At 35.3% G+C, this 15,923-nt stretch overlaps 1 protein-coding gene across 3 annotated transcripts in view; it reads left to right on the plus strand.

The window, feature by feature from the left end:
• The first annotated feature begins 501 nt into the window (after positions 1-501).
• The window catches only part of ACP1 (acid phosphatase 1), a 29,811-nt gene continuing 14,389 nt past the window's right edge, over positions 502-15,923 (plus strand). Inside the window, exons 1-3 of one of the 3 annotated variants that reach the window (XM_027840373.1) lie at positions 502-584; positions 10,334-10,407; positions 10,525-10,638. In XM_027840373.1, the coding sequence (XP_027696174.1) occupies positions 542-584; positions 10,334-10,407; positions 10,525-10,638 (231 nt within the window). In that variant the 5' untranslated portion in view covers positions 502-541. Of the gene's footprint in view, positions 585-10,333; positions 10,408-10,524; positions 10,806-15,923 lie in introns of all 3 variants that reach the window. The other 2 variants (XM_027840374.1, XM_027840375.1) reach the window with 2 other exon arrangements.

The raw sequence follows: 15,923 nt of genomic DNA on the forward strand, positions 1-15,923 counted from the left end.
TGCTTTATTCAAGTCAAAGACACAATTAATTTGGCATTTAAAGTGGATTGGTAATTGCTGAGAGAGCAATTTCTTTCCAGTGATGAGGTAAAGCTTTTGAGAGCTAGATTCTAAACTAAGGGGCAGAGCCCTCCACGTGCTCCTCCTCCTGGCTGGGCTCCCCATTTCACTACGTCCAGGCAAACATCCGTCCCACGCGGGGCTCCTAGCTTCCCTGGACATCTCGCCAGGAGGTCCGGAGGAAGATGAGTCGGCTTCTACGTCTAGCTAAGGCACCCAGGGGTGAGCTGGCAGTCTAGATTAGCTATGACAAGAGATTCCCAGCACGCTGCAGGGGACTGGGAGGATCCTTCCTTTCCCTCCCGCTCTCCCGCCGGCCAGGGCGAGGGAAAACCCCGACCAATGGGCAACCTCGGCGCCTCCGCCGGGGCGGAGCTTGCCTACGCGGCCCCACTACTGCGCACTGCGCATGCTCTGTATTCCTGCGCCGGTTCCGTTTAGTGAACCGGAAGTCAGGAAGTCCTGCAGTAGGAAATTAAAAATGGCTGCAGAGGGAACGAGGTCTGTGCTGTTCGTGTGTCTGGGTAAGAAAGTACTGCCTCTCCATCCCCTCCTCTTCCCGCTCCATCTTTGGGTTCTGCTGGATGATGAGGAAGGTGGCTCTGAGATCTCCGTGTCCTGGACTTAGAGAGGGATACCGCGGCACCGCCATTCCACCCTCCTCTCTCTGCCCCGAGGGGCTTTCTCTCCCTCCTCCTTCATCCCCCACTTGTCCCGACTCCTTGCCCTTCTCATTTATCCTCATTCCTTCCCTCTTCTAGCTGCTGAAGGTTACCTTGGTCATATTAATTACAGCCGGCATCTGAATGGTGTTTTTTAGGCTGCAACTTGGCTTCCATTGCTTGACTTAGATCCTCAAAATGAACTATCAGCAGGCAGGCAAGGTACTCGTCCCATTTTACAGATGAGGAAACAGAGGCCCAGAGATAATTCAACGACCCAACACAGATCTGACTATGCCACCACTCTGCTGGAAAAATCTTCAGTTTCTCTATTGCCCAAGGGTGAAAATAAATTGTCAGCATGGCATCTAAAACCCTCCATCATCCTATATACCTGTTCTGCCTTATTTCTTATTATTCCTCTCTCTTATTCCTCACTCTCCTTCCTTCCCTCCCTTCTTTTTCCACCTTCCTACTCTCTCCCGTTTGCTCCCTCTCTCAGGCAAACTAGCTTACTTTTGCCAGTTTAAGACATTCCAACTGCTATCCTCACACGTATTTTCACAGGTGATAGACAATTTCTGTAATAAACTGCCTCTTCATCTCCATTTTAGAAACCACACCTTCCTTCAAAGAACAGCTCCTACATAGGCCTTTCCTTATTTCGGTAGTTAGCCTGCTTTCTTTCTTGATTGTACTCATATTTTGTATTTACTTTTTTCAGTACTTATATGTATCCTTTCCCTTCTCCATGTAAGTTTTTGAGGGTAAAGATTTTTTTTCTTTGTATTCCTATCAACTACAACAATTATAGGTCATTACCTGGCAGTTGTCACTTCATAAATTTTTGATGAGGTACCCAAAATCAGAGTCTGTGCCTAAAGTAGAATTGCAACCTGGGTCAGCCTGATTTCAAGTCCATTATTTTTATCCCCATAGGAAAAGAGAAAGCTTCCCTATTACTATGGCAAAATATTTCATTTTCTCTCTTTTTGTTTTGCCTTACACTGTGGTTATTGCTAAATAATAACCCTTGTCTCTTATGTCGGAGTGCTTTGGGCCTTAAAAAATTCAGAGGTCTCTTTAGGGCCTCTCTTAAAGTAGAGCCAGTGGGTGGTAGGTAAAATGTTATCAAGTTGTTGCTATTGTAAAGATTAAGGCTTCTGATTAAATCGTTTAGTTCACCTAAGTGTATTACTTTGGTACTTTCAGCAAGTACTTTACCCTGGCAAGAATATTACATGTTCTTCTGTTTGTGTAAGATAAATGCTTGGTTAAGATAAATGTCAATCTAAAGAAAGGCAGCTGTTACTTATATTCTCCAAAACTACAGAGATATCTTTGCTCTGGGATTCTTCCCTCTTTCTTTTTTTTTGTTTTTTTTTTTAAGGCAGTTAGAGTTAAGTGACTTGCCCCCTGGTCACACAGCTAGTAAGTGTCAAGTGTTTGGTCTGAGGCTGGATTTGAACTCAGTTCCTCCTGACTTTAGGGCCGGTGCTCTATTCACTGCACCACCTAGCTGCCCCTTTCCCAGTTTCTTATTGAAGTACAGAGGTGAATTTATGCATTAAACCATCTCAGGAAAATGTTGAGAGTATTGATATTTCAGAGCATTTTGAAATACATAAAATGAGTTTCTGAAGAATATAGTGCTTCATAATATGTTTCCTTCATGTGAGCCTTGTGAGGTAGGTTGTACAAATAATAAACCCATCTTAAGGATAAGGACATTAAAGCTTCAAAGAAGTCAATCAAGTTGGTCAGATTCACATATTTACTCTTTAGTGGAGCCAAGACTTGAACCTGTTTATACTACACTGTATTACTTTTACAGTCTGCAAAAATTCATCAAACATTTATACATAATACACACCTATATACATATGACAGTATATATGAAAGAGGATGAAGGTAATCAAAGATGGGAAGGCACTGGCTCACTAGCAAGTGGGAGGACCAGAAAAGGCCTCCTACAGAAAGTGTTCCTATGGGTTGAAGTGAAACAGACCAATCAGAGGTGAGGAGAAAGCATTCCATTCATGGAGGCCAGCCAATGCAGTGGCACAGAGATGGGGTTATGAGAGTGTGGCTGAAATCATAGATTATAATTCTCTTTACCATGGAAGGGAGTAAAGTGTCACAGGATTGGAAAGGTAAAAGGATCAAGTTGTGAAGCACTAAGTAGAAGATATATTTGATCCTGGGGGTAATAAAGAGTCACTGGTGTTATTGAATGTGTTTGTGGTGGAGGATGACGAGGTGATATGACCTTTAGGAAAATCTCTTTAGCAGCTCATGGGAGGATGGTTTGAAATAGGAAGAGACTTGAGGCAAGGAAACCAATTTGAAAGCTCTTAAAATAGGCCAGGCTAGAGGTCATGATAGCCTGAGAAGTAGGGTAGTGACTGTAAGAACAGAGAGAGAGAGATGATGTCAAGGTGGAAAGAAGACTATTTAGCAACAGATTAGATATGTAGGGTGAATGAAAGTAAAAAGTGACATTATCTTCAAGAGAATATCAAGAAAGAAAGAAACAAAAAAGATTTGGCTATGTGAGGGTGAGTGAAGAGTTAGACAGGATGACACCAAGATTGTAGGTGTGGATGACTAGAAAGATAGTGTTGCCCTGGACAGTGTTAGGTAACTTTGGAAGAGAGAAGGATTTTTGGGGACAGATAGTGAGGTTTTTTTTGACCATGTTGAGTTCACAGTGCCTATGGAGATATATGAGATATAAAAAAGTGCAGTTGATAATTCAGGATAGTAGCTCAGTAGAGAGACTTGGGCTCAATATATAGATTTGGGCATCATTTCTTTCGGGATGATAATTAAACCCAATGGGAGCTGATAATGATCACCAAATTAGGTAGCATAAAGGGAAAAGAGAGTAGGGCTTAGGACAGAGTTCTGGGGAGCCAAGAGGTTCAGAGAAGTTAATTCACTTGGTAAAGGTCATCAATACTCTAGAGCAGAACCAGGTCTTGAACCAGGTCCTTTCAGCTGACAATTCTTTCTACACTGTTCACCTGTTTGTTTAGGAAGTCTTTGGAGATAGTACCCTGGTGAAAGCTAAAGTATTATATATTGTTAATTGTATTAAATTTTTTAAAAACTCAATTTTGGATGAAAAGTTTTCAAACCAGGGCATTGATCTTTTACATAGTATAATTACACTTCTACAATGGAAGGTTCTTTAGTGCAGGGATCCTTAACTTTTTTTGGGGTCATTAACCCTTTTACAGTCTATTGAAGCCTATGAACTTCTCAGACATGCATGCACAGACATAAAGTTTTTCGTGGACTCCCAAGTTAAGAACTCTGCTTTACAGTTTTTTTGTGTCTAAACACATCTAAATAAACCTGTTCCACTCCTATAATGCTAATTCTCTGTTTTGGGAAGAGAATATGTGTGAATAAACCCTTACCCTGAGACAGAAAAATTATTGGCTTAATTCACTGAAAAATTACTGTCGTCTTCACCAAGTACACATTTAAGTTAGTTTGGAAACTGTTGACTGGTTTTTGGTAAAAAGCTGTGTGCTATAGTATGCTACATGACAGGAGTAGAAATGTCACTGCTTACTTTAGGGCAGCTCAAATATTTGCTTTTAATTTTATCAATTTAATTTCAGACAGTTTGGAGATTCTTTGCAATTTTTCTTTAAAGACAATGTTTAATATGACCTATCAGTATGTCAACTTTTAGGAGAAAACCTTTGGCTTTGTAATATATCAGACTGCTTCCACATGATGTAAGCTAGTCTCCCCCCCACCCCCTCAGCCTTATTCACAGGTGATAATAAATAATCCAGTGCAGCAGTCCTTTCCTCTACTTGTAATTCATTCATTCAGCAAACCTTTAACGTAGTACCTGCTTTGTACTGAGTTCTCTATTAGGATCTGGAAGAGGTATAAAACTTAGCTTAAAGACTGAGTGAGTGATACATTCCATCCAACTTACATTCTAAAATGCCTGCTACATGTCAGACATTGTGCTAAACTGTAGGACAGGCGTTCTTAACCTGGCATCTATGAACTAGTTTAAAAAAATATTTTGGTGACTATATTTCAGTTGCAATTGTTTTCCTTTGTAATTGCATGTATTTTGTACATTTAGAAACATCTTGAGAAGAGGTCCAGAAAAAAGGTAAAGGATCTGTGCTCTAGAGTAAAAGATGAAATAGGCCTCAACCTGAAAGAGCTTTTGTTTTACTGGAAAAACAAAAGCATACATATAGAAAAGCAGGGAGAAAATAGAACAGTAATTTGGTGGAGAAGAGAATACTAACAACTGGAAGAATCTGAAAGTGCCTCATAGAGGAGGTGACACTTGACCTGAGCCTGGAAAGGAGCTTGAGATTTGAAGAAGCAGCTCTAAGGCCAGAGACTATCCAGGTGTGGATAGCCTGTGCAAAGGCATCGGGGTGAGACATACGCAGTTTATTGTAATATGTGATTTTGCAAATAATATGAAAAGTTAAAGAGATAGCAAAATAAAATGCTATGTCACATCTGAGCAACAGGGTTATTAGTAACAGGGAATCAGGGAAGTATTCATGGAGGCATAATGTAGTCAAAAGACTTTCAGTTGTGGAATTAAAGGATCCATATTTAATCCTTACTCCTTTACTTATTAGCTGTGTGACCTTGGACAGATCATTTAACCTTTCTCATCTGTGAGATAAAGGGGTTGGACCACATGGTCTTGAAAGTCTCTTTCAGCCCCAAATCTATGATCTATATATTAAGAGTAAAAAATGAAAAATATAGCTTTCACCAATAATCATGAAATAAAAAAGGACCTAGAAGTCCTCTAGTTTGTTGAGTAGAACTTGTGGGATTTACGGAAAGATGGGGACAAGAATGGCACAGATATAGAAGACGTGGATGATCTATGACCTGCAATTATTAAAGGAGTGCCCACACTGATGGGATCACCAATCCATAAATATTTTCACCACGTATATAGAGTGTATATAGAGCACTTTACTCACAATCCTGTGAGATAGCTAAGATAAGTTGTTTGGTAGATTTATGACTGTTAGTGTTAAAAATGGGTTTATTGCCCTAAAAATTTATTGCTTGCTTATAGTAGACAACTTAGTTGATAATAGATATACTTTTTTAAATGTATGTAATTTTTAGTATTATAATATGAGCACATTAATAAATATTTGTATATTCATTGTATATGTTCAAAAACTTTTTATTTGAAAGGAGTGCCTGATCAGAAAAGTTTAGAGCTCTCAGCACTAGACTTCTAAGATTCATTAGAGCAAAAACCTTGGTGTTAATGTCTGAATATTGTATCTCCAGCACAACATACAACATACAGGTTCGACATACTGTTACTTGGCAATATACATAGTGCTTTGTATTCAGTAGGCACTTAATAAATGTATGTTGAATCGAATCTGATGTGAGTTCCCTAAACTTCCTTCCTGTATGCTTCAAGTCCTTATGAGTATCAGATATTGCAGCATAATGGAATAACTTATGATTCAGTCATCATTATAGTTAAATTATTTATTAGATAATCAAACATTTATTGGATACCAATTTTGTGCAAAATCACTATGTAAAGATGGCAAGGAAAAGTGTAAAACATTTTTGAAAGATTTCCATGGACCATAGTGAAAATAAAGAAAAAAACTTGGTGCTTAAAGCAGCAAATGGCAAACCCTACCTGGAAAAATTAGTTATGTAAAATCATTTTTGCTTATATGTCTTAGAAATGAGACCTTTATCAGAGAAACAGCCTGTAAAGTTTCATTTTTTCCCCCTAGTTAAATAGTCCCCTTTTAATCTTGGCAGCATTGCAAAAGTTTGTGCAAAATCTTTTAAATTTTGTGTGATTACAATTTATCCTCTGTGATTTTCTTATCCCTTATTTGATCATGAACTCTTGTCCTCTCCATAGATCTGGAAAGGTTATTTCTTCCTTGTTTCTCTAATTTGTTTATGATGTGACCTTTTTATATCTAGGTCATTTATCCATTTGGAGTTTATTTTGTGGTATATAGTATGAAGTATAATTTTAACTTAAGAATGAACAAATATGATTTCTGAGAGTTATGTAGTTTAAAACTTGGTAGAAAAGTGATGAAAAGCAGTGAAAGTTGGCCAAGAGTAGGTCAGTAAACTTTGGGGAGAAAATAAGTGTTATCTTTAGATATTAAATAATATATCTTCAAAATAAGTTTAAAATTAATTTTTAAATGACTAAGTGAATTATCTACCTACACATTTTTATGTTAGTAACTCTTCGTAAAGTGTCCCAGCTACCTCTATGTGTTCCACTAACCAAAGCTTAGTTTATTTGCTCAAATTTTCAAAAGAATCAGAATGAAATGTTGATGAAAAATCTGTTACTGCTGGAAGAGTTGAAGAAATAATTAATGTTCACATAGCAACCCAAACTATGTCCCTGGAGATGAAGGTGTTAGTAATACAAAATCTGTTCAGTTTAAAAGGAATTTACTGAAACTGTCAAATACTTGTTAAAAATCTACTTAGTTTTGAGCTATCTTTTTCTCATTAGTGCTTCCTTTCAATTGTGACAAATTCTTATGGCGGTTTCCAAATTTTGTATAGCGATGTATCCTTTTAAAAACAAAAACTTTTTTAGCATTATTTTAATTCAAATAACACTAGGATTTTATTAGTTTTTATAACAGAACATTAAAACAGAATAAAAACAATTTACATAAAATTTTATTGATAAAATCCTTTATAGTTTTCTCATTTATCGTTTCTGTAAATTACCATAATAAAAATATTGGTGTCATAGAGTTGTTTTTCTGTAAAACATTTCCCAAAATCTGGTTTCTTTGATGACTACTTGTAATTACTACTAATACTTTTTTTTAACCTTTTTTTGGTGAGGCAATTGAGGTTAAGTGACTTGCCCAGGGTCACACAGCTAGATTTGTATTCAACCACAAATTGAGACTAGTAATTTGTCTTTGTAATAGCTAAAGAAGAAGGAAAACCTTATGTATACAAATAAATGTTATGAAGAAATAGCGAAATTATTTTTGCTTTTACTAGAAGGCAAAACATAAAATGATTTTTGGGTTCAAGTACTTGTTACAACATCCTATCACTTGGCAAACCTTTGAACTATAGTTGTTCAGAGAACGTAAGGACAGATGTATTAAATTTGTCAGTGGCATATGTTTTTCTTATCTGTTCACATTTGTAAATACCCAGCTCTTTTTTTTTTAAAAACGACAGTCGTTTGTAAGGACCAGTGAAATGATTAAAAACAGATCTTTACTTGTATTTATTTGCAGGGGAGTTATTTTTCTAATTTAGGAAAGATGAAATACTCCATTGTAAATTTATTTCTATAATTCTTAGTTTTTCCAAAAATAACACTAGATACAAGTTTCAGAAGGAAATTTATGTGATAAAAGAATTTTGTTTAAATTTTCAAAAAAGATTGCTCCCACAATGGCAGTTTCCATTATTTCAAACATCTTTTTTAATACTTTGTCAAGAGAAACCAGTGTCTTTTTACAGTAATAGAATTGCCCAATGATCTATCTCCTCTATCCCATATCATTACATGATTATGCAAAAAGCTTTCATTTTAATGGACTTTTTATATAGTTGAATAGTTTAACATTTTGGAAAACAGTTGTTCATACAAATGATTGTCTATGAAATAATATACAGGGTGTACAAATTTGATGAGTCCAATATACTTCTATTATATTTACATTTTTAAAATTTACCAGTTTTGTAGACTTTTTCATTTTATGTGACATTGTTGTTAATAATTTTGGAAAGCACCCAAGGTTCCCAAGCATTAATTTTGATAATATATATGTATACACACACACTCTCTCAATAATTATCTTTAACTCCGATCTGTTGCTTCCATCTAATTCTTGTGTAAAATTGTAAGATTTTATTTTTTTAGGTAATTGATAACAAAGATCTTCAGACATTTGCACAGTTCTCCTTCCTACCATATTATCTACATATGGAACCATGCAAAGCTGTTTTGCTATATGATTTGAAAAACATCCTTTAGTTCATTATCAGTAACTTCAAGTGACACCAGTTTTTCTATTGAATAAAGCTTTTTGTCATATTACACAATTTGTAGTCTGATACAGGCAATGGTTTTGGAAAAAGTTTGCTTTTGCAAAAATAAATCTAATTTTCTTTCATATTCTCCAGTTGCCAATGTATTTTGTGTGTAACCAATTAAGATTGCATTTCAATTTATTAGGTTTCATGCTATCTGCACCTAAAACATTCATACAAAGTAAACAACAGTCTTTTCAGTAATAGTACTTATTATTACCAATGATAAACCTAATGGACTTATATTTTGTGGACATGAGCTTTTTATTTTGTGTTTCTCTAGTTTTCAGTATTTAAATTGAGTCTCTTGTCTTTGCTTGCACTAGCTTTAGCGTCTTAGTATTTTTTTTTCCTTTCAGACTCATTATGTGTTCATGACAAAAAAAATTTCATTTTTCAAAAACTGAAGAGCACTAAAAATTTGACAGTTCAGTTTATTAAAATCATTATCAGTAATTATTTCTTTAAATTTAGGTGTTGGCATTTTCAGATGATTATAACCATTCTTAAATTGTTACAGTTATTTTTTTTTTAAAACTGACTTATTTATTATATATAACTTAACAAAATGAATGAGAATTTGATACCTTATTTGCACCCTTCCTCCTTTCTTCCTCCCTCCACCTCCACTCAGCAAGGGGCTGTGCCACCCCCTCCTCCCTAGGGGGCAACATTCAACAGTTTGGAAAACTACTCTACTAGAAAATAAAGTGGAGAGTTTTGAAATAAAGATTGAGAACTAGTCTGAGAAGTACTTCTGAAGAAGACTAGGCATTTGCAAAGCAAAATAAAATTCCATTTCATTTAATTATCAAAGGAAAAGAGAACCAGTAGAGTGGTGTAGATTATACAGACACTTGCAACCTGAAAGGAACACTGAGGGGTAACTATAAATGTTTCCTTAATGAGGGATGGACAAGGAATCTAACTCTTTCTTTAACATATGGCTTTAGTGTTAAAGTACTTACTGTTGGTTTTCCAGTGTTAATTATGGGTCAAAAAACATGAGTGGATTTGTAGCCAAAAACTCAGCCAATAACATGTAAATATAGGGTTTTCCAGGGTCATTATGCTATTTGACAATAGTCATAGATTAGTGTGGTACAGTAAAGTGATCACTAGATTAGGAATCAAGAGAGGTAGGTTCTAATCTTGGCTCGGGCATTAAATATGGATCTTCAGTCTCTTTCATTAGTAATTTTTAAATTGTGTAAAAGTATCTGGAAACCAAAAAGTTGGGAGATCTGCTGCCCTAAATGATCTCTAAAGGTCTTTACAAGTCTTAGAAAAGTAGTCTCCAGTTATAAATTTTTTGGAATGGAAAGATAACAATAGACATTCATATATAGCACTTTAAGCTTTGCAAAATAGTTTATGTACTTATCTTGTTTAAACCTCACAGCATCATCTTTATAACCTAGTTTCCAGGAACTTTTTGTAGGGAATTGTAGCAGGGGCTGCTTAGAGTTACTATACCTCCAAATATTTTTTATTCTGTCCTTTTGTTTTTGAAGGTAATATTTGTCGCTCACCTATAGCAGAAGCAGTTTTTAGGAAACTGGTAGCTGATCAAAATATTTCAGATAAGGTAAGTTTGCGACTAGTACTTTTCAGTATCTTGCATTGGTCGTCCCATACAATACCTCTTTTGGGGGAGGAATATGTCAAATGTTCTTTTGTTTTTGTTTTTGTTTCTCCCCTGTAGTGGAGGATAGACAGTGCAGCAACATCTGCATATGAAATAGGAAACTCCCCTGATTATCGAGGGCAGACTTGCATGAAGAAACATGGCATTACCATGAATCATATTGCCAGGCAGGTACTGTACCTTAACTTTGTTCAAAATGCATATGCATGTGTTTTGTGTTACAGTGGATCACTGACAGTGGTGCTGTCTCTGACTGGAATGTGGGGCGATCCCCAGATGCAAGAGCTATAAACTGCCTAAGAAATCATGGCATTAATACAACTCATAAAGCAAGACAGGTAGAAAAGATCTTGTTTAATTTTCAATGTGTGGCTTGCTCTCTATTTGCAGATATTGCATAATGTTCATTGAAAGTCATACATTATTTAAGGGTCATTTAACTTTTAATAAAGCTAACCATAGACTGAATATAGCTATTGTGATAATTACATGATCTGGTTATTTGTTTACAACGATATGTAATGCAGAAATTGCATAAATATTAGGTATACCATAAGTTATATATTATTAGTATTTTAGAACTCTGTCTTCACTTCCTGTTCCTAAGTTCAGAGATGATTGTGGAGAATTCTTTAGTTAAATGGAAACCAGGATCAAGCCTATACTTATCAATGTTTGAGGAGTCATTCTTTAAATTTTCATTGTATATAAAGTTTTTGTTATGGGGCTGTACATAATTTGATAGTAGAATATTTACTCTTGGCTACACATCTGTACACGTATTCCTTCATTCCTTCGTTAGAAATCTTACCATCTATGAGACAGAAGATCTTGAGCTATTTCTTCCTAAAGCTCTGTTTGTTTTCACTGTTCTTTTCTGTCTTTTGATAATATCTGGAAGAAGCAGTTGGGTGTTAATTTTGTCTGCCTTATTATTGTCTCTAACTTAGGAGGGCTTTTAATATTCGTTTTGACAAGGGGTACAAGGTATGCAGATTGGTTGTCAGTCAGTGAGAAGTTAGAACAGGGATGGGAAACCTGTGGCCTTGAAGCCACATGTGGCCCTCTAGGTAGGTCCTCAAGTGTGGCCCTTTGACTGAATCCAAACTTCACAGATCCCCTTAATAAAAAGATTTCTTCTGTAGAACTTGGACTCAGTCAGAAGGCCACCCCTGAGGACCTACCTAGAGGCCACAAGTTCCCTACCCTAGGATTAGAACATAGTTGGACCTGGGAGTGTGGCAGTGCTAGGTGACCTGGAGACAGCTGAACTCTTTATAACTTTTTTTTTGCAATTGGGGTTAAGTGACTTGCCCAGGGTCACACAGCTAGTAAGTGTCAAGTGTTTGGTCTGAGGCCGGGTTTGAACTCAGGTGCTCCTGACTTCAGGGCTGGTACTCTATCCACCGCGCCACCTAGCTGCCTCCACCTTTATAACTTTTGAGGGCCTAAAAAGTGTGTTGGAAATTAAATCTGCAGAACTTCATTTAATAAGAGTTTAACTAGCTTTCCACTGTATGATATTTGTTGGGAATCACACCTTACGTTTATTCAATATGTATTCAGTGTCTGCTTTATAGTGATTTTTTTTTTTCAGCCAAAGACAAGGTTTATTAAAGATCTGCCATGTTGGCCAGAGTCTTTAGGAATGTGAATATTTGTGAGCTATTGGCTAGGTTCTTGAGGAATTTGAGTCCTTATAGTGAATTCTACAAGGTTTCTACAAGGCTGGTTTAAAATTGTAATTTGGTGATGATGGTTTCAGAAACCAGTTATTACTCCTGTTATATTTGCATATGTAATGATGTTTTAGAATATCTGGATAAGCATCCCTTGGGGTTGGAAAACAGCTTGCTTTTTTTTTTTTTTTGAGTAAAACATGACCTTTGTTAGCAGTTTGTTCTAAAAAATTAAGTTTGTTTTTGAATTAAATTTATAGTTTCCATATAGTCTGTATTTAACTGCACTTTTAAGTATGGAAAATATGTTAAACACTTTTGTTTAGTTCAGATCATCCGATCATTTTACTTTCTCTTCTAATATTTGTTTGGTGTTACAGTTTGAAGCAGAGCCCTTACCTTTTTTTTGTGTCATGGAACCTTTTGATAGTCTGGTGGTGTCAAGGACCGTTTTCTCAGAGTAACATTTTTGAATCCATAGGAATACAAATGAAAGCAATTATACTGAACTAAACTTCTCTCTCTCTACACACACACACATACACACACACACACACACACGTTCAAAGATTCTAGATTAAGAAGCATTGTCTGAAAACAATTAAAGTAGCTTTTTTTGTTTCAACTTTCAAGCTGTGTATTTGATACAAACTGGGCCTTAGAAATGAGTATGTCAGATAATTAAGGTGATATCTAGACAGCATGAATTAGGTAGTAGAAATTTTAATAATATCCAGCATACTTAACAGAAAAACTTTTATTGAACCCAGTTTTACTTCAAATATCTTTACTTAAATTCCTCCTTAGCAAAATAGAGTATGACAAATCAATCAATTAATCAACATTTATTCAGCACCTATTATGTGTCAGTCACTGTGCTAAGTGTTCTAGTGAGTCATTGTGAAATTATCTACACCACTGAAAGGAAAGAAGGATTGGTTTAGACCAGAGAATCAAACTGTCTAGGTAGTAAAATACATGCTTGTTCATTAGGGAAAAAAAAATACTACTGCAAAGGCTAGAGATAAAGATTTGTCTGAGTTGCTAAACAAAAGAAGTACTAGACTTCTCACAGGATTCTTCATCATTGCACATCTAGTACCACTGTGGTTGTAGGAAATTCTCCCTGTGGAGGAGTGCTCCTATTATCCTGACATCTTTCTGCTAGCACCTCATGCCCTGTGGGATATTTTTATGCTTCTTTTGATTTTCATGTTTTCTAGATTATAGGAAGTGGCAGCCATTTGTCCATAAAGCAATTTATAAATGAAAAAAATTTTAAATGGTTAGCAAATTCCACTTAGAAATGTGGGAAGTATTTATAACTTATAAATAATAATTACCTTCAATTATCAGATTTTCTTAATAACTCCTTTTTTATAAATACATTAAATACTTTACTTTGTGCTTTTAAAATGAGTATTATCTGCTTTTTAAATAAAATACAGTTGCTAGAGATATGAGTCAGGAAATTCACAACATAAAATTGCCATAGAAACCTTCTGTTACTTTAAAGATATAAATTAGCAATCTACAATATTAGAGTGAGCTAAATTTCAGCTCTGTGAATATGATCATTATCAGATTATTTAATATTGAAATAATGATTTTTTTTTGCACTAAATACATTTAATAGTTCTTAATTTCTGGCTTCTGCTTATTATAGTTTAGTTCAGGGGTGGGGTACCTGTGGCCTTGAGGCCTCAGGTTCCCCACTCCTGGTCTAGTCTATGTATTAATTATTGTTTAGAGGAAATATCTAAAAGACTTAAACCATTGGAAGTTTGCATTAGGTAAGAGATAAAGTATTTTTGAAGCTTTCATCCTTTCTGATTCCTTTCACTTTTTTCATATATAATATTCTTTTTCTTTTATTTGTATACTTTTGTATTTGTATTTATATTCTTTAATTTGTAATTTTTTTTAATAGGGTGCCTAACTGACCTTTATGGCTTTGTCAACAAGCCCAAAGTCTTTTTTTTCCCTTAATAGTGGTTTTTTTTTTCCAATTACATGTAAAGATAGAGTTTCAAATTTTTCTTCCCTCTCTCCTCTCCCCCCTCCCCAAGACATCAAACAATCTGATATAGATTATACATATGTAGTCATTAAATGTATTTTCACATTAGTCATGTTGTGAAAGAAGAATCAGTACAAAAGGGAAAAACGTTGAGAAAGAAAAACAAAAGAAAGTGAAAGTAGTGTTCAAATCTGCATTCAGCTTCCATGGTTCTTTCTCTGGATGTGGTTATCACGCGTCTTCTGGATTTGTCTTGGATCATTGTGTTGCTGAGAAGAGCTAGGTCTGTTGTAGGTAATCATTGTACAATATTGCTTTTGCTGTGTACAATGTTCTCTGGTTCTGCTCACTTCACTCAGCATTGGTTCATGTGAGTTTTTCAAGGTTTTTCTGAAGTCTGCCTGCTCATCCTTTCTTATAGCACAGTAGTATTCCATTACATTCATGTACCACAACTTGTTCAGCTATTTCCCAAATGATGGGCACCCTCTCAATTTCTAATTCTTTGTGATGAGGATAATTTTAAGGCTACTTCTCACACTTGAATTTTGATGAAAATGGGTTTTTTTTTTTTCAGAAGAATTTTTAAAAAAAATATATATGTAATTTTATTTTTTACAAATTCATTTTTTACAAATTATTATTTAACTATTTTTGCTCTTTTTAAATTTTAAATTCCAAATTCTTTCCCTTCCTCCTATTCTTCCCCATCCACTAAGAAGGCAAGCAAATGATAGTTATACATGTGAAATCATGAAAAGAACATTTCCTCATTAGTAATATCACCCCCCCAAAAAAAGGCAAGAAAATTATACTTCAGTTTACACTCAGAGTTCATCAGTTTTCTCTCTGGAAGTGGATAGTATTTTTTCATCATGAGTTCTTTGTTTTGCATCACTATATTGATTGGAGTAGCCAAGTCTTTCACAGATAGTCATCATTACAACATTGCTTTTACTATGTACAATGATCTCCTGGTTCTGCTAACTTTGCATCACTTCACGTAGGTCTTCCCATGTTTTTTTTCTTTTTCTGAAACCACCCCCCTCATCATTCCTTAGAGCACAGTATACTCCATTACAATCATATGCCACATCTTGTAGAGCCATTCCTCAATTGGTGAGCTTAATTTCCAAATCTTTGTCAATTCAGAAAAGCTGCTATAAACATTTTTGTACATACAGGCACTTTTCTTTTTCTTTGCTCTCTTTGGGTAGTAGTATTAGTGGGTCAAAGGGTATGCATAGTTTTATAGTCCTTTGACATAGTTCCAAATTGTTTTCTAGAATATTTGGACCAGTTCACTCCACCAACATTTTATGAGTGTACCTATTTTCCTGTATTCCCTCCAGCATTTGTCAGTTCTGTTGGGTACGAGGTGGTAACTCAGAGTTGTTTCATTGTGCATTTCTCTAATCAGTAGTTATTTATAGTATTTTTTTTCAAATGATGATAGATAGATTTGATTTCTTCTTCTGAAAACTACCCATTCACATCCTTTGACTATCAATCATGGATTGGCTCTTATTTTTAGAAATTTGACTCAGTTCCCTATATATTTGAGAAATGAGACCTTTATCAAAGAAATATGCTGTAAATTTTTTTATATTGCTTCATTGTTTTAGCAAAATGTAATTTCCCTGATTATCTCTTTTAATTAGGTTTTTTTTAACTCTGTGTGTTTTTCTTTCAAGTGCATCTCTTGTAAATATCACATTGGATTCTGGTTTCTAATCCATTCTGCTACCTGCTTCAGT

The sequence above is a fragment of the Vombatus ursinus genome, unplaced genomic scaffold (genome assembly GCF_900497805.2).
Source record: "Vombatus ursinus unplaced genomic scaffold, bare-nosed wombat genome assembly UNPS02014841.1, whole genome shotgun sequence".
Lineage (NCBI taxonomy): Eukaryota > Metazoa > Chordata > Mammalia > Diprotodontia > Vombatidae > Vombatus > Vombatus ursinus.